General features: G+C 45.7%; 1 protein-coding gene across 7 annotated transcripts in view; it reads right to left on the bottom strand.

Annotated features, from left to right (window-relative positions):
* PTK2 (protein tyrosine kinase 2) overlaps positions 1 to 22,324 on the bottom strand; it is a 141,888-nt gene extending 119,564 nt beyond the window's left edge. For 4 of the 7 annotated variants that reach the window (XM_068983834.1, XM_068983833.1, XM_068983830.1 and 1 more), the window contains exons 1-2: positions 22,228 to 22,324; positions 9,030 to 9,256 (exon numbers count right to left, since the gene is read on the bottom strand). In XM_068983834.1, coding sequence (XP_068839935.1) covers positions 9,030 to 9,256; positions 22,228 to 22,324 — 324 coding nt within the window. Of the gene's footprint in view, positions 1 to 9,029; positions 9,257 to 22,227 lie in introns of those variants that run through there. The other 3 variants (XM_068983831.1, XM_068983835.1, XM_068983836.1) reach the window with 2 other exon arrangements.
* Positions 22,325 to 24,639: the final 2,315 nt, after the last annotated feature.

Here is a 24,639-nt window from a genome sequence, read left to right as displayed (position 1 = left end):
TTGTCTCCTGCTGCTGCTCTGCCAGCTCACTACCGAGAGCACACAGACTCTGGTCACCTGTCCATCCCCCCTCGACCCCACGTCCCCCAGCGGCAAGAGCTCCAGAGCAGCCCTGCTCCTGCGAGGGCTCTGCACCACGCCTGCGCCTCTCGTTCTGTTGCTGTGCTCCCGGTCGGGCAATCCCTCCACACCCAGATGCAGGCAGGTAAGGCAGGTGCAAACCATTCCTTACACTTGTGCTTACTGTCGACACCCCAGGAAGAACCCCACCTTCTCTGGGTATCTGCCCTGGTGACCTCTCACACAGGTTACCCTCATGTCTCTGACTCGTGGGCACAAACTGGAGCCCACCTGCAGAGAAGCGGTGTAAATTACAGGGATTTGGTCCAAAAAATGTGGCGCTGACTAGGGGGGAAAGTAGGTTCCTAATCTTGAGGTCTTAATGGAACAGACTATTTCTGTCAGTTCACTTGATCACACTGCCAGAAGACACCAGAATAATTTTAAGTCTGGGTTTGTGTAACCAGAGTCCCCATACTGTAGGATCTGGTACCTAAACCTGATCCTACAGTTAGCAATTTCACTCTCCACTAAAAAAAAAAGCAATAAACATAGACATTTCCTTTTATTTCACTTTCACGTTCCATTATGCTTCCATATTGATTTCGGTTCTACTTCTCATTCTCCAGGACTCTCAGAAATGTCACTTCTCATTCCATAGGGACAGCAACCAAGACTTTGAGTATAGGAGGTACTTAAATATTTGATGCCGAATGCACATAAGTACTCAGTAACAAGTAATTCTGAGAACCAACTATGCGGTCTGGAGAACTGAACAACTTGAGAACTAAATGCTCAAACACTACCACATCCACAGAACACATGCAAACGTCAGTGTATGTCTATGATTTCTGGGATACGTATCTTTAGAAAAGGGACTGTCTCTAGAGCACTGACAGGATGAGGGCTTTTAATACGCCACTCATGGGATCCAAATTAAACTTCTCATCCTGGCTTTAAAGGCTCATGATAAACTATTCCTACAATACACAAAACAATACTTAGCTACTCTGTAACCTCTGCTGACTCATTTATATCACAGCCCAGGCCTTGGAAACACGTAAGTTTTCCTGACTGAATTCTCACGTTAGACAGTCACAGGAAAGGGTTCTTCCCAAATTTGAAAGGAAAGGGTTCTTCCCAAATTTGAAAATAAAAGAAGCCAGTGTCTGCATGGTGCTCACATCTCATCATGAACACAGCAATTCAGCCATTTTACTGCTGGGGGAGGCTTATTTTCTTTTTTAGCTTCCCTGTTCTGGGGCAAAATGGGGATGGAAATGCAGGTAATCCTGCCACAAGCACCCTTCCAGCTGTCATCACACATGTACAAGCGCTGCTCAGAAACAGATGCGCGGGGTCCAGAGCTACTGCCAGTGTGACATTTTGATAAGTACAGCCAAACTGCACACCAACAAAACTATACCAACCACAACTGACAACACTACAGACTGTCCTTCATCTTACGCCAACACTGGATCTTAAAATGTTTATCAATTCATCTGTCAATGGACATCTAGGTTGCTTCCTTGTTCTAGCTTTTGTAAATAGTGCTGCAATGAACAATGGGATACACGTGTCTTTTTCCGTTTTGGTTTCCTCAGGGTATATGCCTAGGAGTGGGATTGCTGGGTCATATGGTGGTTTTATTCCTAGTTTTTTAAGGAATCTCCATACCGTCTTCCATAGTGGCTGTATTAATTTACATTCCCACCAACAGTACAAGAGCGTTCCCTTTTCTCCACACTCTCTCCAGCATTTATTGCTTGTAGACTTTTTGATGATGGCCATTCTGAGTGGTGTGACGTGATATCTCAATGTAGTTTTGCTTTGCCTTTCTCTAATAATGAGCGATGTTGAGCATCTTTTCATGTGTTTGTTAAGTTATCCGTAGGTCTTCTTTGGAGAAATGTCTGTTTAGGTCTTTTTCCCACTTTTTGATTGGATTGTTTGTTTTCTGCACTGAGTTATATATGTATTTTGAAAATTAATCCTTTGTCAGTTGTTTCATTTGCTATTATTTTCTCCCATTCTGAGGGTTGTCTTTTCACCTTGCTTATAGTTTCCTTTGCTGGGCAAAAGCTTTTAAGTTTAGTCAGGTCCCACTTGTTTACTTTTGTTTTTATTTCTGTTACTCTAGAAAGTGGGTCATATAAAAAGGAATGCATTTGAGTCGGTTCTGATGAGGTAGATGAACCCAGAACCTATTATACAGAGTGAAGTGAGTCAGAAAGAGAAAGATAAATATCATTTTCTAACGCACATATACAGAATCTAGAAAAATGGTACTGAAGAATTTATTTACAGGGAGATACAGCAATGGAGATACAGACATAGAGAATAGACTTATGGACATGGAGAGAGAGGAGGAGAGAGTGAGATGTATGGAAAGAGTAACATGGAAACTTACGTTACCATATGTAAAATCGACAGCCAACAGGAATTTGCTGTATGGCTTGGGAAACTCAAACAGGGGCTCTGTATCAACCTAGAGAGGTGGGATGGGGAGGGAAAGGGGAGGGAGGTTCGAAAGGGAGGGGATATATGTATACCGATGGCTGATTCATGTCGAGGTTTGACAGAAAACAGAACAATTCTGTAAAGCAATTATCCTTCGGTAAAAACAGAAAAAGAAAAAAGAAATTCAGGAAGGCAAGGGTGTAGTGGGAAGATGAGAAAAGAAACAGATTCTGCCAGAGAAGCAAGAGCAAAGAGAAATGCCCAGGTACACATTTTAGAAAAATCACTCTGGCTCTAGAGAGGAGGAATAGCTAAAAAATGAAAGTTAAGGACACCTAATAAAAATAATTGCAGTATTTTGGGGAAAAATAAGTGGTTTGAATAAGGGGACTAGACACAAAAATGGATAGAAATAAATGTACTTTAAAAATATTTTGTAGGTAGAATAACCAAGATTTGGTGACCTTGAGAAGATAGCCAATACAAGGATAAAAAAAAGGAGATTGATGCATTCTGCCTCAGATAGCTAAGTAGATGTTTATGTCATTCACTGAAACACAAACTCACGTGAAAGCGGTTTGGAAACAGGACGGCAAAATGACAAGTACATTTCAATGGATTTTAGATTCAGCTTTTTAGACTATCCAAGTAGAAATGCCCAGTAAGCACTTGGTTATATGGGTCTGGAGTTCAGCAAAGTATGTTAATCGATTAATCACAGGGTAGGATCAGTATACTCTTTTAAATAGGCTAAATCAGGGCATTTCTAGTCACTCACTCATTTAATAAGTATTCATTGATAGCTACTTGGTCTGAACATTCTTGCAGATTTGGGGTTCTGAGGAAGGTAGACACAGTATCCATCCTTATAAGGCTTGGAAATTGGAGACAGAAGGTAGGAACCAATGGCAGTGGTACCTGAAGCTCTAACCATTTCAGTAAGTGGACTGAACTTGGTAGTGCACAATCAGCAAACAGCATTATTATTTAACCACCATTTCCTTCAACCATATTCTGTAAAATTTCCCTTATTTTTTTTTTTTACAACAGTGAACATCTTTGCTAGGTCCTGTGGCTTTTAATCATTTCCATTTATATAAGGAATTATATACTCCTTTAAATCATATATGGAGACTTTTTCCGTAATTCTATAAGTGTATTGTATTATGAATCTAACCTAAACAGTGTCTGCTTCTTATTACAAATGACACTGAGAGAGAAAAGAGAACACTGAAAAACTTAAAAAAAAAAAGTTTATTAATTTGATGGACCAAGATTGGGGGGGGGGGGTGGTTTGTTGTTAAAATTTTAATTTCCATAGTTACCAACTAGTGAGATGAAGCTGTCATTCAGTTTTTTCTGGAAGTTCCTGTTATGATTTGCTTGGTTCAATGTGGCCACTTGTCTTTTAGACAGTGCTCTCAAAGGAAGTGACCTTCTCCTTCCCTGGGTGGAGAGCACTCGTGCAGCTCTGCCCTTCACGTCCATTTACTCACGATGTGTGCCCCTGCCCTATCATTCAGTGACCACCTGCAGAGCCAGGTGATCCGGTCTGGTGCCAGCGATGCAACCATGGCAGGACGTGAGCCTGACCCTTGAAAGTCAAAAGCTGAGCAGAAGGACGTGACAATGAACAATGCAGCAAGAGAATTTGTCTGTGAAGAAGGTGAGGCAGGGGACAAGAGAAAAGGGATATCAGATGCGTTCAGCTATCTCCTCACGGATCACTGGTAGCACTTCGCTGTTTATTAGAGGAGATATCTGAGGCCATGAGCGTAATTCTCAACACTGTCCATCTCATCATTTCTATGAACAGCCAAGTGCACTCATCAGGACGACGTGTCTTTTATTATGTCCAGGGGTCACTGTTCTCAGTGCGCTCTCCTTCAGATGCTCTTCACATTCAGGAAACCAACAGGTTCCTACCATCTTCTCTGGGCACACCCGTACAGGTCGGAACCTATCATCACTCAGTTACCAAAACAAGATGCAGAAATCCAGCCCTGCTCTGGGGAAGGCAGCACATCTCCTGCCCCTGGTCTGGCAGCAGACGCGGGGCCCTCCTAACAGTCCTCAGGACAAAGCAGGCACTTCTGTTTTCATGATCTACAGTCACCCTTGGTTCCTCGTTGCTGCCATAACAAATGGCCGCAAACTCAGGGACTTAACTAACACAAGTGTGTGACAGTCCAGCTGTGCAGACAAGTCTGAAGTGGCTGTCACTGAACTAAGACAAGGCATCAGCAAGGATGTGCTGTGTTCTGGAAGGTCCAGGACAGGTGACAAGGAGCCAATCCCATAGGTCCCTGGGGGCCCCTGAAGAACGGGGAGCTCCTGGGGCTTTTGAGCAGATTACTGACAAGGAGACTGGCATGTGAGAGGAAGAGACAGGAAGCAGGACGTAAAAGGGGGTGGTGCCAGGACAGACGGCCACAAGGCACAGTGGGAGAGGAGCAGGCGGGAGCTCCTGCAGGGCTGGCACGCTCACTCCAGAGAGGAAGGTGAGGAAGGCTCCGAGTGCAGGACTGATGCGCTCTGGCTCTCGTATCAACAGGATGGCTCAGGTGGCCGGGCTGTGAACAGACGGGGCAGGTACAACGGGGAAGGCGAGCGTCAGTCAGGAGACCCAGGGCTCCGAGAAAGGTGTGCCGGAGAGGCCCTGGGAGGTGTGGGTTCCAGGTACGTATAAAGACAACATGGACAGGACAAGCTAACATACTGGACGCTGGGTGTGAGCAAAAGCACACTGCAAGAAAGACACTGCAAGGGGCCTACTTACCTAAAAGAAGGGGAAACCCTTCATTTGAAGCACGGGATGGCTCTTCTGGAGGAACAAAAGTGAAGACAGAGAAGAGTGGCAGAGATACAGTGTGGGAGCATCACGTCTTCAACTGAAGATGAGACCAGCCAGAATGGGGTGCCGTGTGGACTAAGCAGAGCGCGGGATGGAACGACGGCCATGGCTGCAAGGACTTACAAAGACCGAAGAGGCCAGAAGGGGCTGGCAGGTGGGGCCTGGGCCAGCCTCTGGCATTCACTACAGGACTTCCTTCCAGGTCCACATCTCTTCGCGCTCCAATATGTCATTTACTTGAGTTTTCAAAGGCAGCCTACAGAATGAACTTTCCACGTCCTTAATGCTCTTACAGACACCTTCATCCCACATGTTGGTGGCTGACAATGTATCTGGTTTAGACTTCAGAGACACAAGGTGTTTCCCCCAGGGCCTCTGAAGACCCTGTTTCAGTGTTACCCTGCATCTGGCATCACTGAGAACAGTCTGATGTAAACACCGCCCTTCTTCCTAAGCAGGAGACTTCTCCGGTAGAATCTGGATCTTCTCCATACACTAACCTTGGCTCTTCTGCACTGACCCCAAACTTGTCTCCAGAGCTGCCTGGAACATGGCGCTGACACTAGCCTATGGTCAAGAGGAGTGATGTTTGTGGCCATGGGCTACTGATTACAGGCAGGACACAGGAGCCTGGATCCCTGTTGAGGAATCATGACTGGATTTACGACTTGCACCTGATGTTGGTGGCATGTGGCCACAGGGCGAGGCTGGTTATGGAGATGGAGCGTGCCCATGTGCCCATCTCACAGATCCTACCTCCTCACACCCAGGCACTGCACACATGGCTAGTGACGGCCGGGAATGTAAAGGCCACGAGGCCCAGGCCTGCGATGTCCAGAGCCCTTCAATGAGCACGGTCCTCCTACTGCGGCTGCTCTATACGCTCCAGCTATTCACAGCGGAGGCCTGTGAATCCTATCAGCAACCACTATGCTAGTAGTGTGTAATTAGCATATATATGTAATAGGAGTAAAATCTGTTTTAATTAAAGAAAACTCTGTGATGAATTATAACAAGAATTCTGAGTTTTCTTGGTAAAAAGGAATCTGCAGAGGTTTTGGTTCTCCTGAGCCAAGCAGCCTCTCAGAAAACTACTTTCTACAGAGCACAGCTGTCCAGCAGGAACATAAAGCAGGCCACGTACACCGTTTAAAAATTTCTAATGGCTGCATTAAAAAACTATAAAAAGGTACAAGTGAATTTAATTTTAATGATAATTTCCTTTAACCTAATATGCCAAGAACAAAACTAACAGATTACTGATAAGCTATTTTACATTCCTTTTTCATACTAAATCTCTGAAATCTAGGGTTTATTTTTACTTTGTTGTTGTTCAGTTGCTAAGTTGTATCCAATTCTCTGTCACCCCATGGACTGCAGCACACCAGGCTCCCCTGTCCTTCACTATCTCCCGGAGTTTGCACAAACTCATGTTCATTGAATCAGTGATGCTATCTAACCATCTCATCCTCTGCCACCCCCTTCTCCTCCTGCCTTCAATCTTTCCCAGTATCATGGTCTTTTTCTACTGAGTCGGCTCTTCGCATCAGGTGGCCAAAGTATTGCAGTTACAGCTTCGGTCCTTCCCAATACACTTATTATTTTTTTTTTTTCCCAATACACTTAGAATACATCAACTCAGACAGCTACACTCAAGTATTCAGTAGTGGCATACAGCTACATCGGGCAGTGCAGCAACAGGGTCTGAGACTCAATCTAATTACTAAGCAACTCTAGATAACGATAAGCTATCTCCTTTCAGAAAATGGTTGGCCTTTAGATCCGTCTTAATTTACATGGAAATCCTGCATTTTCAGATGTTACAGCACTAGATGAAAGTGGGTTATGAATAATTCCCACCTGCCATCACATTGATCCAGTGTCATGTGGATTTCATGCTACTCCCGGGGAAGGCTGAGGTCAATCTATGCCAATCGAGGTTTCTTTGCCTCATGCTGAAAATCAATCACCAACTGCTAAGACTTGCTAAATTCTAAACACTGATCAATTACTGTGAAGTACAACAACTTGCTCTTTGGCCTCATAGATTTGCTAATATTGATCTTCATAGAAGTCTGAGAAATACGTTCTCATAACTTATGTGTTTTTATCTGATTTAAATTTTTCTTCACAATACGAATGTTTTGATGCCGGTAAGGTTCTGCTGCTGCTGCTAAGGTTCTAACACTGGCTAAAGGCCGACACGTGCCCAGTGATCACTGGTTCCATCCACGGTATGAATCCTCTCATGTGCAGCACGTTTATTAAAACCACAGCACATCTGTCACTGAGCCTTCCCAAAGTGAAACTCCTGATGTAAGAAACTCTTAACATCTCCTAAATGTCTTGGGAAATTCATAACTTTTGAAAGGCTCCCCTCCTGCACAAATACTCTGAACTCTATTAAGGTTGATGCAATGGTTTAAAGAATTTCCTCTCTTGTATCTGAAATTTATACAATTGCAAAATGCCCTAACAGCCTTCCCATAAATGTCACATTTACAAGGTTTCCTCTCCAGAGATTGCATTTATAAGGTTAAATATGAAACAGAGCTATAGATAAACTAGAAAAAGTCAGCAAGTGTCATAAAAAGTTTGTGAAAAGAGACTATTTCAAGTACAGCACATGGATAGATACTAATGCATATTTCAATCCTAAGTGAATGACTCTCCTTTTAATAACCCATTTGAAGAATCAGTATTACAGTACCACAGAGGTAACAATATTACATATAATTTATATGTAATATATAGCCTTAAAGTCTAAGTTCTACCACTTCCTTTGTTGTGCTTAAAAATAGTTAAGGCATGTAAGTTAATAAGCAGTAAATTAATCTCGTTGTAATAAAAGGGAAGGAGTGTATCTGATGGTCCTCCTCACTGGACGCTTGTCCTCCTTAAAGATGAATATGGACTAAGCAGAGGAGCAGCAGGGAGGAGGGGCTTCCTCAACACTGGATCAAATAAACATCCTGACCGCTTACATTCCGAACTCGGTTTTCTGAGATTCTGGTGCTCACCCCTTCCTCTCAGCCCGCTCTGCCTACACAGTGCTGCCCCCACAGCTCTTCACCACCCACTCTCACCAGCACCCGGGGGAAGCCCCGACCAGTGACTCCCTTGTTGCCCGTGCAGTGACGCCCCGCAGGCCCGGCCACTGGGGCCCGGGGAAGTGCCGTCCGCACCGCGCTGAGGTTAAGGCCCCTGGGACCCCACCCACAACAGACTGGGGGCTATCCAGGCAGGATCTTTCACATCCCGAGAACCTCGTCAGGCGTGTGTATACAAGAGACATTTGTTTTTTAAGAATCTGTCCTGTCTGGAATCATGCAAAAAGATTCAAAATTACACTTTCTAGAAAACAATTTATTTCCACAGAATTTTAATTGTTTTGTTTCCTACATACTTCAAGAATTTTTTTCTAAAACACAGGAAAGAAAAACAAGTCAATGGCATTATATATGATGCAGTTATTTTTCTAAGAAATTTTACATAAAACTCTAGTCAGTCACATATTAACTCAGTAAGTACTACAGAGAAAAGCTAGCATCGCTGATATACTGGAATAACAATTATTACCCTGCCTTTTCGGTGTGTGCCATTAACATTTAACCTAAACACACACTGAGGGTGTATCCCAGGAAAATATACTCACCCTGACGTCGGTTGCATCTCCATGCCTGATAATACTGGCCCAAGTGGTTGGCTCACTGTTGCTTTCAAAATAATGAAAGACCTTTAATACTCGCTCCATGGTCCCAGGAGAACGCTCCACACCAGTTCCCAGGTGAGTCTTGGTACTTGAACTCGGTGTGTGATTCAAGTTTGGGTCAAGGTAAGCAGCGGCCATTCTTTTGCTCGATGCTAGGTATCTGTCATATTCTGGAAAAGAAAATAAGTTTTATCAGTGTACAATATTTGAAATCCACTGGTTAAAACATATTGTACTGATACACTAACGTAACAACATTGTTCTTTGTTCTCTCCCTATGATGTGTTGTATGTAGGTGAGCCTGAGGAGACCTGAGACCTGAACCCGGATAATCACTGTTTTCCACCACCAGCCCCCTCCCACCACCCCCACCACCTCCACCCAGAGCAGCACCTGATTCACAGCAGCATAATAAATATTTGTTAAACAAATTACTACAAGTCTGGGAACCTTATTTCACCTCTGTTCAAAAGTTGCTGTTATCTATAAACAGTGTAACAACACCACCACCCCCTTTAAATCACAGACTCTAAATTTGTCAGAAATATCTCAAAGGAAAGCAAAATGTGTTAATTTTACTGCCTAGTTTCAAAATCTTTTATTTTAGTGATCTCTTTTGCTCCCCAAATTAGACAGTAAGGAGGAATAAATATAGTATCAACTGCTTCCTGAAAAGAAACATTCCATCTTTGGAGTGGTCAGAAGAAATGATACACTAGTGATAAAAAATCACTACAGTTGACCCTTTAATAAGGCAAGTTTGAACTGCCCAGGTCCACTTCTATGCAGATCTTTTTCAATGGTAAATAAACACTACAGACCTACACAATCCCTGGTTGGCTGAATCCCCAGGAGTGGAAATGCAGGTACAGAGGAGCCCTCACACAGGGGGCTGAGCACAAGTTTCACGTGGATTTTCCCTGCACGAGGGATGGCACCCTGACCCTACGCTGCTCCCTGGTCAGCAAGATGCGTGACAGGGAGCGTGTCAGGGAGGTGCTAAACCAGAAACAATGCACAATCCAGATACCCCTGTGGCCAAAACTCAATGGCAAAATCCTTCATAAACCTCTAAAAAAGTAGGTCTAAACTTTTTCAGAGGATAAACCATTGTGATGTCACCATAACAGAAGCTGCTTTCCATGACAGAATGTGGTTCTGCTTTATCAATTTGAGCTTTGACTTGCTTGTCAAAATTCCATTTGTGCTATGAACTCTCAAATTGGCCAACACCTCCACCTTATCAAGCCTTCCTTGACCTTTCTGGACAGTTCCATGTGCAAGTCTGTTAACCACTACCCACCCTTAGTGGTGGTGTTCCTATCTGTCTTTCTGCAGGACTAAGGATTCAGAGAGCCTGGCATGTGGGTTGGTCAGTCTGTGGGACGGTGTCCACTATGGAAAGAGAAGTCCTAAGTGCTGCTCTCTGCTATACTGACTCCTCTGCTTCCAAACAATTAAAGAGAATTCTCTGCCGTTTGTGTGGTTCTCTACTTGGTTTTGGCCCATGGCTGAAGACGTACAACTGGGGCTGCCAACTCTCTGTCTGCCTTCGCCCTCCTTCACCAGAGAGGTGGGCTCCAACTGGAGTTTGTATCTGTAAGCCTTCTGCAATCTGTGGCTGGCTGTATTTTTTAGACCTTTTCAAGATTAACCAGTTACAGGCACCTGCTACTTATACACACTATAGAATATCTTTTTTCAAAAAACTATCAAGGAAGAAGAAATGAAAAGGTTTTTAAAGTTGGCTTACTTGTGTAATTTAGACCCCTGTTCTTCAAACCATCAGTGGTAAATGACCAACTCTGTTTTCATTTCCAACCTGTCACAAACCAATACTTTGTAAAATACAATGGAGAGGAATTTCTAGAAAAATGAAATTTAAAAATAGAAGACATACAAAAGCCAAGCACAAAACTCCTATCATTACAGTCAATGAACATAAAACTACCATCAAGTTGCTATGGTTTCCAGACGCCTGTGCCACATTCTGCCCTTACTTCGTCCTACACTGTGGACAGTCCCAGCAGAGCCCCAGTCTGTGGGCCACCGCCAGTCAAGTCCCCGCTCAGGCACCAGGCTGCCTGGGGCAGCAAGAGGCCAGTGCCCACTGGACTAGGAAACGGGAAAGCGGACGGACTGTCAGTGGCAGCTGCTGACCTTCCAGCTTCAGGACTCCCTTTCACTCGCACACTAACTTCTTTCTTGGGAGAAGCAAGGCAATCCCAAGGCAGGGAGGTGTAACGACACAGGAGCTGACAAGCCTTGGCACTGACCGCGAGGTTCACTGCACAATCCAATATTAATGCTCCGTTTAAGACAGCATAAGAAAAAGGAAGAAAAGTACGAGGACCACAAGAATCTTACTCCAGAGCTGCCTTGCTTATACTCACTGTACCTACTAAGATCCCACCAAGAGAGTAATCTCAGTAAGCTTGTGATGAGCTGGCCCTTTAATAAAACTGGAGATGCTTGCCAAACTATGAGAAGCGAAGAAGGCAAATTGCTACAGCTAAATTTTTTTTTTAATTAATGACATCAACTAGTTTGAAGAGTTTTAAGAATTTGATAATAACCCTAAAGTAAATCCTTAAACAACCTAGACAAGTGTGAAAACTTTCTCCTTAATTTTGTTCTTTCACCCATGATTTGGGTTTATTTTCTCATAAAATGACTAACCTGAGTATCCTAAATGTCCCACAGTGATTTTACTAGACAGAGAAGCTAACATTATTTAAATGTTTGATATTGTAACATGGAAGGATATATATGAAACTCCAATACTCTGGCCACCTAATGTGAAGAACTGACTTATTGGAAAAGACACTGATGCTGGGAAAGATTGAAGGCAGGAGGAGAAGGGGACGACAGAGGATGAGATGGTTGGATGGCATCACTGACTCAATGGACATGAGTTTGAGCAGGCTCTGGGAGTTGGTGATGGATAGGGAAGCCTGGTGTGCTACAGTGCATGGGGTCACAAAGCGTCAGACACAACTGAGTGACTGGACTGAACAGAACTTGGTATTATAATGTCAGTGTGTTACAGTTTATATTTTCAAACTCGCCCCTTTCCCAGTGCTCTTCTTCCAATGTGACTCTGACACCTCTTTCAAGAGGCATAGTCTATGTTCCTTCCCCTCAAACTTGAACTGGCTCAAGACTAGGCTAAGATACACCCTAAGCTAGGTCATTAAAGGCAACACCAAAAAAAAAAGAAAAAAAATGGAAAGAAGGAACCGAGGTTCCTATGGTGCCCTTGGGATGTTCACTCACGAATTCCACCACCACACTAGACAGAAGTTCCAGCAACCCAAGATCAGAGCTCCAAGAACCACAGCTCCAGCTGAGCTTCCCACTGATGGCCGGCATCACCTCTGGAAAACTGAGACAGAGCCACCTTGAAAGACCCCCAGGCTCCCAACTGTGCTGCTGCAGACAACACCACACAGAAGAGATGAGCCGGCCCTGCTGAGCCCTGCCCAGACTGCAGACCTGAAGAGAACAAAAAACTCGCGTCATCTGAAGCCATTACGCGTCAGATGTCTTGTTTTCAGCAACAGACAAGTGATTCAGTGTATGTTCAGCTAACGTATGCAGCAGTGCTTCTTCCTTCACCTGGAAGTATGGGACACAAAATGACAACCAGAAGCTGTGTGGACAACGCTGGCCTCCTTCTTTGCACTGTTAAAGATACAGAGTGAGCGTCTTTTCAGTGCCTGGGCAAACGCCACATGCCTTCCCAAGTCTGGGTCACTTTCCTTCTACATTTTATTCTTTGTAATTTCAATGCCATGAAACACCTGAGTTTCTCTAACACAAACTTTTTGCCACGTCACTTCCTTAGTGACCTCTGTTCCTGTCACAGTTCTTTTCTTCACTTATGTCAATAAGACATAAAAGACACCTACCTTTACTAAGTTCTGTTGGCTGCAAATCCAGAACATCTGGCTCAAAAGCAAAGTCAGCATTCCTAGAGTTGGCTATTTTTTTCTGTAACTTCGTGTATGTTCGATTAGAGTCCTACAAAGTTATTTCCACCGGGTAGTAAAAGTTTTTGCCATACTGTGTACTTAATTTCTAAGATCCCTAATTAGTTAGAGATATTGGAGACTTAAAAAAAAATCCTAAGGAAATCAAGAATGGCAAAATATAACATATATCTTCTTTATAAAACCCAAGTTAATAGTGTGCTGATAAGATAAATGTATTTCAGATGGAAAATTAAGAGCATTCAGAGTATGATAACCTATTTGTTTATATTTTAACTGTGACCTGTCATGGTGACAGAAATCAACTCAGGTTTCCTTTCTGGGGGCATTGACTGCAAGGGGCCAGAAGGGAGGCTGCTGGGAGTTGATAACCTTCCAACACAGATTCGGAAGGGGGCAGAAAACCTGGGCCAGGCTATGTAAGATTTATGCACTTTACTGTATGGATGCTGTAACTTCAATTACACATCTTTATTTACAAATATGAGAACAAAAAAGGTTTGTCAGAAGACTCTTATCCAACAACCAACCAAAAGAAAGATGCAGTGCCAAAGCACACTAGTTAAAACTAATTGCCCAAGCCACAGTTACAAGCCCAGCACAGAAGCAGTTCACACGGACACACCTTATAAACGCCGACTGTTCCCAACATCTGCGTTTCTGCCTCTGCCACTCTCTTACTGGCACATGCATGTGCTATTTTGAAAAACAAGTAAAATGTGTGATGTCTGCAAATATGAAGGTACTCATTTACCATCTTTTATGAAAGGAGTTTTTAACTGCATTTACGATATATGGCCATACATATGCACATGTATGCATACTCAAGACAGATGTCTTTTAAGACTCTATTGAAAAATATGGGACATTATCGCCAAAAAATGCAAAGACACTAATAAGCACAAATTTTTACACGTGGCTGCAAAATTCATTTTTTGTTAAAACTGACATATGAAACCTAGCTCTAAGATTAACAGTCTAGCCAGTACCAACATTCATTACAAATAATTAAAACTGCCACTTACTGAGTGGATCTACATGCAAGGCATACACACACACTGTCTCATTTAATTTCACTTTCACCACAACTGTTAGAGGCGCACAGTCCTAACTCCATTAGCAGGTGTAAAGTCTAAAATAAAAGTCACTATATTCCAGGAACACAAAGCTACTCAGTGGCTGGGTTGTGACGGTCTGAGACTGAAGCTCTGAAAACTCTTTCAGGTCAGGTACACTGCAGGGGCCCATCAGTCTGGCCTGACGACATTCTCTGCCCCTAAAACCCTGAAGCTCAGTGACACGGCCCACTACTCTCAGCACGCGTGGCTCTTCACCACTGCGTCCCAGCAACACTGGCAAGCGCTGAGTGCACACGATGGATCACGAGTGACAGGAAGAATGCTGTGTGAAGCAGGTCCCCGGCCTGCACAGGGACTGTCAGGGAGAAAGCCTGTGAGCTGCACGTCCTGTCGCAGGCACACGTCTGCCTCAACTTCTCTGGCGTTGACTGGTCATGGTGGAGTCACACGACAGGAGGAGGGCCATCTCCCCAGCGTTGCTGGTGGCATTCAATAAGCAGCTACTGGGATGAAAAGAACGGACGGCAGTGTGGCTGGCTGGAACACTGGACAGAATGGGTGCCTGGGTGAACCTGGGCCACACGACACAACCCCCCGCAGGTCTCCTGGGAACATCGTGTCTCCCTGGAGCCAGGTGAATCCCAATTACTAATGAACACATTAAACACGATAGACTTTCTCAAACACTTCTTTGTCACTAACTAAATCTCCCAGATGAAATAAACAGTTACAATATTTTTCTGTATTATTTTATAATTAAAATACTTAACGATGTAAATTAAAGTAGAATTCATCACAGCAGATGATCAAAATCAACGTAGAAAACCTACATTAAATTATTCCTTCAGCGCTTCTAAGTTCACGTCTAATACACCACATACACATCAAAAAGCTTCACCTGTTTAGGAAGAAATTCCTTCAAGGAGTAGGATTCCTTCACACAGTAGGATTGCCACTACCTGATCGCCCCCTCACACAGTTGACTCGTCTCTTTCGCACGGCAGCCCTACGCGGTGGCGCCCATCAGTCACCTCACTTACACGTGTGGTCACTAAGGCACCGAGGTTAGGCAACTGCCCCAAGTCACACAGCTGCGAGTGTGCACGCTGACTTCCACACCAGATCCCAGCCAGTCCAGGGGCAAGCCACAGAGCCTCAGCACAGCACATAGGGGGTGTGCAAGCCCCTGCACAAATGGACCCCACGCCAACCCCTAGGCAAGTTTGGTCAGCTAGGTTACCTGCATCAAAACCACTGAACTACCTTATAATTTTATTTAGTATGTCCTGTACTTTCCACCTACTAACTCGGCCTTCCCCAGCCCTGCATCTAATGCACTTTTCCAGGAACCCCTAATGAGAGGTCCTCCTGAGAAAGGCCAGCACAGACAAGTGCACTGAGCACATAGTGCTGGGAGAGGCCAGGGAAAGGAAAGGTCCAGCTCAGATGTGGGACATGGCCAGGGTTCCTGCACAAGGTGAGTTCCAAGCTGGGATCCTGAGAGCGGGTGTCAAAGCCTAAACCTGACACAAGACAAGGCGGCTGGTGTGGGGAGAGCGCCCTGGGGGCCAACACGAGGCCAGCGTGGCTTCAAACTCAATCAGCAGGGGAGCAGGACAAGGCCCGGTGGCAGAGGCAGGTTCAGAGCCTGGCCGGTGTTGGGGTTTGCACCTGGGCAGGCATTTAAGTCTGTCTGGACCAATCTGAAGGCTTCTGTTATAATCCAGACAGGACTGACTATGGCCTGAGACCAAAGATTTGAAAGCTGTAAAAATATCCAAGAGGACGGGATTGATCAAACTGCATTTGTAAGACAGAAGGAGACAGCCGCCATTTTTCTGGCTTGGCCAGCTAAGTGGGAAATTGATAGCACTCCACTGAGATAAGGAACACAAGAGGGGCAGACCTGTTGGTGGAGGGAGCTGGGCAGGAAGGAAAAGATCAATTCCACTTGGTATTTGTTACTGGGAACAACTCGGGTCCAAATGACTGAGCTCAAGCCAGATGAAGGAGGCACTTCATGCCTCCGGTTACAGGAGGGAAGCGGGGAGCCGGGACTTCTGGACGTTTCCTCTGGAAGCAGGATGAGGGGCGGGCCACCACAGCTGCTCGCAGGCTGGGGAAAGGGGGCCTGACACACACACCTCGGACATCTTGATGTGGGTTCTCTGAAGCCTTCTAAAACACAAACAGGATTTCCCAGCTGCACTCCTAAGAGGAGTAAACCTGCCTTGGGAAAACACTCCCGCTGGTGCATTCTCTCGGGGGGCTTGCCGGGGGCCGGCACTGGGCAAATCAAAACAGCATGAGGCAAGCACTCCCCATCTAGAGCTGACCTGCTGTTCACAAATGAAGAGCCACTGTCTTAACATGCAGAGATTGATCTCAACTGTCTTGATTTGAAACATGCTATTGTAAAGGCCACTCATGAGATAAGGGCCAGGGCTCAGAGGTTTACTTCAAGAATTATTCATGCCGCATTTATGCCAGGACTGTTCTATGCACTTAAAAATGAAATCATTTAATCCTCACAATAACCTTCTTTTACCCACTTTCTGGATGTGGGAAGAGAGAAGCAATTTGCCCAAGCCCACAGGCCTGGTGAACAGGGCTCAGCCAGGCAGGGGAGCTGCAGAGGCCAAGCCTTTGCTCAGCAAGGCCTGCCACCCAGGGTGTGCTGAGTCTGCACCTTCACTTGACAACTCGGTCACCAGCAGGCCGCAGCGCTGCCTGGCGACACAGCAACACACAGCCCTCCTTCGTGGCCACCCCCACGGTGTGTCTGCTGAGAGCCAGCCGTAGGGGGCTGCTGCTCCCGCCTGCTCTCTCACAGCCAGCTGCCCCAGCCACTTGTTCCTGCCGGGCCCCTGTGGGCAAACGCAGGGGACACATCTCCCTGAGAGTAACGGGTTCTACACAAACATTTACTGAGCCAGCTTCTAGTATGGATTAAAAAAGCCTTAACCCTAACCTCAAGAGCATTCAGCCTAATTAGGAGACAGACAGAAAGACACACATACACACACACACACACACTCTCTCTCTGTCTCACATGTGTGGCTAATGACAACTATAACAAGTACAATTTAAAAATTAATTGTAAACACTTTTTAAAAAAATCAGTATCACTGACCATAAAGCCACTATAAAGAACTCAGTAGTTATTTACTTTTCAAAAACTCTGCACCACCCTTCTCAAGGCTTCCGGCCACGCAGACCTCAGTCACCTGCCCCGGAGGCGCCTGACCTCCTGAGTGAGGAGGCCTAGAGCAGGACAGACCGGTTCCCTTCGAGGTGTGCATTTCACCGCAGGGGGGCAGGGGAGTACTGCTGCTGAGGAGCGCGAAAGGGGAAAGGCGGGGAGTGGCAGGAGGGTCCCATTCCACACAGGGTGGTCATGGGGGTACACTCAGGCCTTACTGTCCAAACCAGGAGAGCTGGCAGGGCCGGGGGTGGCGAGTGTTAAACGGATAAACCGGGGCACACGCTTTCCCCACCTTGCCGAGAAGGCCGTATCTAAGCAAAAACCCCATGTCCTGCTAGAGATCTAGGGCCACGTGTGGAGAAAACCCCGGGAAGAACGAGCGGCCCCTTCTCCAGACACAATGAGCATGAGTGAAGGATCTGAATCCCCACTAGACTGGCCCTGTGGGTGAGGGAACCAGCGCTGACAGGACTCTAAACAGGAGTGAAGAGGGTTCACGGCGGTGCTCCAGTCACACCAGTATCCTGGACACAGAACACACCCCTGCTCCTCACCGTCCCCTCCCTCCCTGCAACAGCAGAAACCTGTTACTGTCATGTTCCTGGTTCACCATAAACCCACACACCAGACACACCTGCTCCCTGCGGGGGACACAAACAACTGCACCAACATTTACACAGTGAAGTCCCTGCAAAGTGAGGAAAGGGACCAGCACCAGGGAGACACGCAGGGAATCGGAGCCGGGTGGTTAGGGCTTCCTTCACAGAGGGAACTGTGACCGGAGAGGTGTCCTCGGAGGGGGACTCGCATCCACACCTGAGGAGGAGTTCAAGGAACTGGCGGATGGCGCCCGAGGCAGGAAGACGGCGAGGGGCAGAGGCAGAGGACGTGTGCCTCCCGTGGGGTTGGGTAAGAGGAGGACGGTGCCTGAGGAGGGCGCGACAAGGTCCAAGGCCCAGCCATGGAGACCCAGTCTTCAGAGGTGGGCAGAGAATTAGCAAGGAGTGCCCTCAGAGAAACAGGGTGCAGGGCAAGGCTTCCCTCCTCACCCCTTCCAGTGGCCTTGCACAACTCAAACTACCATCAGTGGAGAAGCCCAGGCTCTCCAGGAACAGGCCCACATCATTCTCAGTGCCTCAGCGTGCAGATCCCTACAGCATGGAGGACCCTCCCCACCCTCTCGGCCAGAATCAAAGATGCCCCAGACTCTACCAATTCAGGTTTCTTTTTCACTCAGCAAACAACTGCTGAGTGCTGTTAATATGTCCCACCATGGAGAATCAAAAAATAATGAGACCCGAGCCTGGCGGCAAGAACCAGGTAACAGGAGACAAGCAACTAGGCAGAGCTGTGTGAGTCACCAGCCACACCGGTGAGGGTAGGGCCCAGCCCTGGAGCCGGCGAGAGACCGAGGGCCACACACGGAGCAGAGGCCTGAAGGCTTCATGGGTGAAGAAGGAAAGTTCCAGCAGGAGCAGCAACATCACAAGAGGCCGACAAGGCCAGCCCAGCAGGGGCCTCTCAGAAAGCTAAGTGTGCACAGAGCTGAGGGGCTGGGGCCTGCAGGAGCTGGGGAGGGGAGAGAGGGTGGAGGAGAGGCGGGCAGGGCCTCATGCAGGCGCAGGGTGGACGGGACCCACTGAGGTCAGTGTGCCCTGGGGGCCGCGACATGGAGGCACTGCTCCCTGTGCTGGGCACTCAGAAACTCAGCTGTCCTCTGGAAAGCATCTGATTTCGTTGACTGTAAACATGCAGATATCTAGATAGCTACACGGTAACTATAAAATGGTTCATACACTTATATAAAAATATACTTTTAACCTGTCTCCCCCACAAGTCCATTAGCTCCTCAAGCTGTCAAACCACATGGCTGTGGTCCCACAGGCATGGCAGAGGACCAGGAGGTAATTCCCAGCGCAGCCATCAGACCCTGGGAACCGACCTGGACCCATCTGTTGAGAGAACTAGAATGCAGCACGTGTGCTGCTACAAGAGGAAACGCAGAGACAATTCACTGCTTTTGTTGAGCAACTTTTAAGGCAAGTGGATTAGCCAACTCTACATAGAATTTGCTCATTCATTAGGTAACATTTATTTATGCCAATTACTTGTCAAGCAGAAAGAAACATGACACAACCCCTGACTTTGTTAAGTTTACCATCCAGCAAAGAAGAGATCAAACAAGTGTAATACACTATGATCAATAACAGTAAACACAAGACAGAAGCAACGACTCAGGAGGGAACATCAGAGAGAAGTTGCTTTAGCGGAGACCTAAGGGTAGGCTGGAGCTGGCTGGGCAGAGGAGGGAGCAAGGAGCCAACGGCAGGTGCAGGAGGCCTGAGAGGAAACTCTGGGTGTCCTGGGCGCTGAACAGTCAACAGGGACGGGAGGCCAACGGCCCAGAGCTGGAGACGAGGGCAGAGCCAGACGAGGCGCCCTGCAGGCCAGGTGAAGGGGCTGCAGCTTCACCTCATTCTAGAGAGAAGCCACCAGGCAGTTTTAATAATAACACCAGATTTATGTTTCTACAAAATCCCTCCAGCAGGTATGTGAAGGATGAACATGTGAGAACACAGGAAGACAAACAGGAAGCAACTTCCACAGCCCAGAGTGGAAGAAGGTGAGGAACCGTCAGGATAAAAAGATGGATCCCTTACACATGGAGGAAAACATCAGAGAGGCACCCTGGGTCTGGTGGTATGATGATGAACTGAGTGGATGGAGCTTTGACACGTTTATTAGACAGAGGATTTGGGGAGGAACCAATTTCAGTGGCAACAAATAAGAAGTTCCTCTGTGGCTGGTATCAGATGCTTATGAAAAACATGTAGGTATCAAGAGACAGCTGACCCCTGGACTCTGAGACACAGAAGAGAGGTTATACTCAGAGATGCATAGATGGATGGATGATGTTTAAAATACTGATACAGAAAAAACATGATTTTAACCACAGGATCCAGAATTACACAAAGAAACTATTAATAGTATACTCAATTTCAATCTACCACTGAAAGACGGGGGGGGGGGGGGGGGGGGGGTAGTGGGGGGAGGGAATCAACAGCACATTTGTTCCTGACAACCAAATCTGACACCTCTCAATCCTTCCTAGTCTTTCAAAAGAACAAAACAAACAATGCACACATTGATATAATCAAAGAACTTTCCAAGGAGGATTTTCTGCACTTAGTAGCCCTGCAGCCAATTACACAGCACTGTAAACATTTACACTTACTTCAATAGTCTGAATTTAAACTGTCTTCAAGCCTAGGAAATTATGACATAGTTGAACACAATTTATAACTACGTCTTCTTAAATATGTTAAAACATGTTAAAATACACGCTTCCTCGGGTGCAATCTAAGGCGGGTTCCCTAACATTAAGTTCATCAGTACGATAATGTTATTATAGAAAAGACTCCAGACTCTTTTAAGGATAAAGGTTTCAGTTCAAAGTACACAAATATGGGTCCTATTACTTTTAGCCTGTTCTAGTAAGGATTTTACACATCTTACATCTGGCCATGGCTGTTCTATGAAGTTAATGTGACCGATGAGAGCCAGTGTGAGCTTCAGGACATCCAGACCGAGCTTTGGATACACAGTCTCTGGGTTTGAGGTCTGTCTCTATCTAAAAGAAGTGATTTTACACTTGAAAATAACCAATTCAGCCAATTCCTGGATAGGAACACTGCTGTCTGTATCACACAGCAAAAAATAATTGGGATGAACACCTAAGGGTGAGAGAGTAAGCAGAGAAGGCAGAGGGGCCTGTCCTGAGACCGTGCCTTCACACTGACACCCATGGGGCCCTGGACTCGGTCCCAGGAGTGGACAGGGCACAGCCCCCCACCTACCCCACCCCCCGCGCTGTTAGAACCTGCTCTGCAATGGTCCACCTGAGAAGACACCTGTTCCAGCCCTACAGGCAGACGGACCTGACCTCAACACCCTCTCTACCTTTTCCCTCTTGTGTATAGGTGAGCTCCTTTCTCACGCCCACAGCCCACCTCTATCAGAAGATATTCCAATAAAAATGTCTCTATTTATTTACTCTGCAGTCAGCAAACATAATGGAAAAATAACTGCCTGCAATCGATTGCTTTGGGACAAGCAAAAACACTATAATCTCTTCCAAAGTTCATACTTCTAGTAAGATATTTAGATTTTTTTTTCAATAATAAAATATTCACTACTAAAGTAAAGCAGCCTACCCATTTTGGTCTTATTCATATGTGAATTATATGCATTCTTAACTTCTAAACGCGTTCCTCAAACACGTGTTACAATGAAATGCTACATTTTGTGTTTTTATTTTTATGTAACTGAAGCCTCTAACCACATTACAGGGGAAAGTTATTTATTCACAGCCCTGCTGATCCTTAGAGACAAGCCCACCTTGCAATAACAAGGGGTTTCCAAATAAATACACAATCTTTACAGTGAATAAAGGAAACCAATTTTTGAAATAGTAAAATTTATGTTATTCCTTTTCCTATAGTCCTGTTTAAACTAAAAATTAGTCTCTTTATCCTTTAAAAACTTCCACATGGCAGAATGAATGAGGACATCTTGATTAAAACTCAAAACATGAAACTTTAAGAGACATAGGACAGGTTACAGAAAAAAAATATTTTACTCACTTAAATGCATTTTCACGAAAACAATTTTATTTACTATTTGAAATGCTCTCTAAATGGTTTTATGCAATATTTGCAAACCCATACCAAATATTTTCCATCTTTCCTTAAATTTAACTGTAAATCTATTCGAAATAAGTCCTGACAAACTCTTATCCACCTTTTTAGTGCAAAAGCATGTATCTCAATAAAACTTAAACTGAACAGATTTTTAAGTATTTATACCTTTAGCCCAACACACTGGAAACGGACTACAGCCGCTCTTCTCCATAGACAGCGCCTGGGGTTCCAGGGCCCCTTGGCCCACCACTTCCAACAACATAAGCTCAGTCCTAGAAAGACCACGCCAGGAGTCCGCGCACCAAGTCCCCGGTCATCAGTCCCACTGGACTTCCTTCGATCCACATTCAAGACTAAGCTTCCCCTCTGCGCTCCTTTTTTCAGAGCTTGAGGCAAAATTTGGGAGGTGTTCCTTCTGTAATATTTTCCAGCAGCTTGAAGAATGCCTCTCAGTTACAGAATCTTCTCAAGCTTCCGCAATCTGAAACACAGACCGTCCTGGCCGGATTAAGCTCCTGAACAGAAAGAAACCAGCAAGTAACATGACCCCAAGGATCTCTGTTCCTTGATTCATTCAGGTAAGGAGGGCGAGAGGGCGGGGAGGAGGGGACAGAGAAGGAGGTACAGAGGGAGGAGCCCTGGGCCGCTGGGAGCCTGCACCTTATTAATATGCTAATCTCACCCTTCTGTTCAATTCATCCGGCTGACTTCTGTTTACAGAACTGACAGGCGATTCTAAAACTGGGTAAGCTGCAAATCAAGTCTGACCCAGATCAGGTCTGAAGGCGCCTGTGCAAACAATTTTTGTTTTCAAAGTCGTGCTTCTGGCATTTTACCAGCCTAATTCTGACCTTATAGTTAAAAATAATTACCTTAATGAAAGTAGAATAATTTTGAAAATAAAATCCTGATCAACACTAAAAACAAGTCTGTAAAAACTATGTCCATAGGAACCCAAATATATTTGAGATTAAGGTATTTCTTCAGATTGATACTTGTAAGTTTGTAAATTTATAAAAACTATCTAGAAAACATATAAAAACAAGAATGTGAGGTTGCCAGATACTTTCAAAATTAGTTTAATGGAATACTGAGGGATCCAAGATGCATTTTTTTTGGTTTAAAATATAATGATAATTTCATACTGAACAAGCAGGAGAGAAAAACAGTCTAATAATCTGTAAGAGCAACTTTCTTTAAAAATGCAAAGCTACTTACTTTCTTCATTCAAACTGAGAGATAATCAAGGACATCTAAAAAATTCAGCTATCTGAACACATTCCACACTTAGTATCCGAGCAGTGAGATACTATTATCTTAGCAGGAAGATAATAAATAACTAGGCTCCTAGAACCTTGCCTGAGCACAGTTTAGCCCTCCTAATATATGGGTAATTTTGTTAGTAGAAAACCCCACACGCTAATAAAAAGACAAGTACTCTACTTAACTGTGAACAGGATCTTATGACTTCACTAACTTCTGGGGGGTGGGGGGTGGGAACTGAACAAAGGCTGTGTCCAGGGATGCCTCAGGGCCAGTGTTAAGCTTCAACAGCTCGAGATGCTGCTCTGTCCAGCAGGCTTTACCTTCGGGCTCCTAACTGCAGGCCTAACTCAAGTGACTGCCCCTACGCCACAGTGAAAACTAACATTTACCACAGAAAACTCTGAACTCAGGCAACAGTGGGAAGAAAGGGGGCTCCAGAAAACACAGGCAAGCCGGCCAGAAAGAGAGCAGAAGAAAGAGGCAGACAGATCCGGTGTTTGTCCTGAAAACCAGCCCAGGCTGCCCTGCTACCGAGGCACCGAGGACAGAAAGGCCCAGTGCCGCCAAGGGGGCATCAAGGCACATCCCAGGTATCTGGGCATTCGGTTCAGCCCCATAAGCAGGGCTCAAGGCTTAATCTGAACCATCAACCAACAGACTACAAATGGCCCGAGCAAACTGGGAGTCTCTGTTGGAACGTAAGATTCTCAAAAATGTAAAAAACAACTCAAAGCTACCTTTCCTTGTCACCAACTGTATTCCACACAGCAAATACTGATTACATCTAATTTTCACATCGAAGCAAAAACAGTGCCACCACCGCTTCAAAAAACGAGTAAAGACAGGGCCTTTCAACCAGGCAGAGGCATGGTCACTAAGACCACCCGCCGTCCTGAACAGGGTCTCCACCCTCAGCCCAGAAGGCGAGGTGGCAGCTGTCCAGAGCATCGGGTGGGCCAGAGCACATTGCAGGGAGGGAGTGTAGCGCAGGCGGACGGCGCCCAGGGAGAGCGGGCGTGATGGGGGAGCCTAGCGTCCAGATGAGGTAACCAGCCAGCAGCAGCTTTCTCTCCCTCCAACCAAGCTAACTGATACTTTGTTTCAGTATCCGAATGTCACCTTTTGGTGTGCAAGGTCAAAAAGCTGGAAAGATACAGAGAAGCAAAACTTCTCCAGGACAGGAAGACCTGAGGAAGCAGCAGCTACAAGGAAGTTCAGCGCCTCTGGTGGTGGTGGGTCAGTCCCTAAGTTGTGTCCAGGACCCCATGGACTTGTAGCCTGCCAGGCTCCTCTGTCCATGGGATTCTCCAG

The sequence above is a fragment of the Capricornis sumatraensis genome, chromosome 11 (genome assembly GCF_032405125.1).
Source record: "Capricornis sumatraensis isolate serow.1 chromosome 11, serow.2, whole genome shotgun sequence".
Classification (NCBI taxonomy): Eukaryota; Metazoa; Chordata; class Mammalia; order Artiodactyla; family Bovidae; genus Capricornis; species Capricornis sumatraensis.
This window is presented reverse-complemented; position numbering and strand designations above follow the sequence as displayed.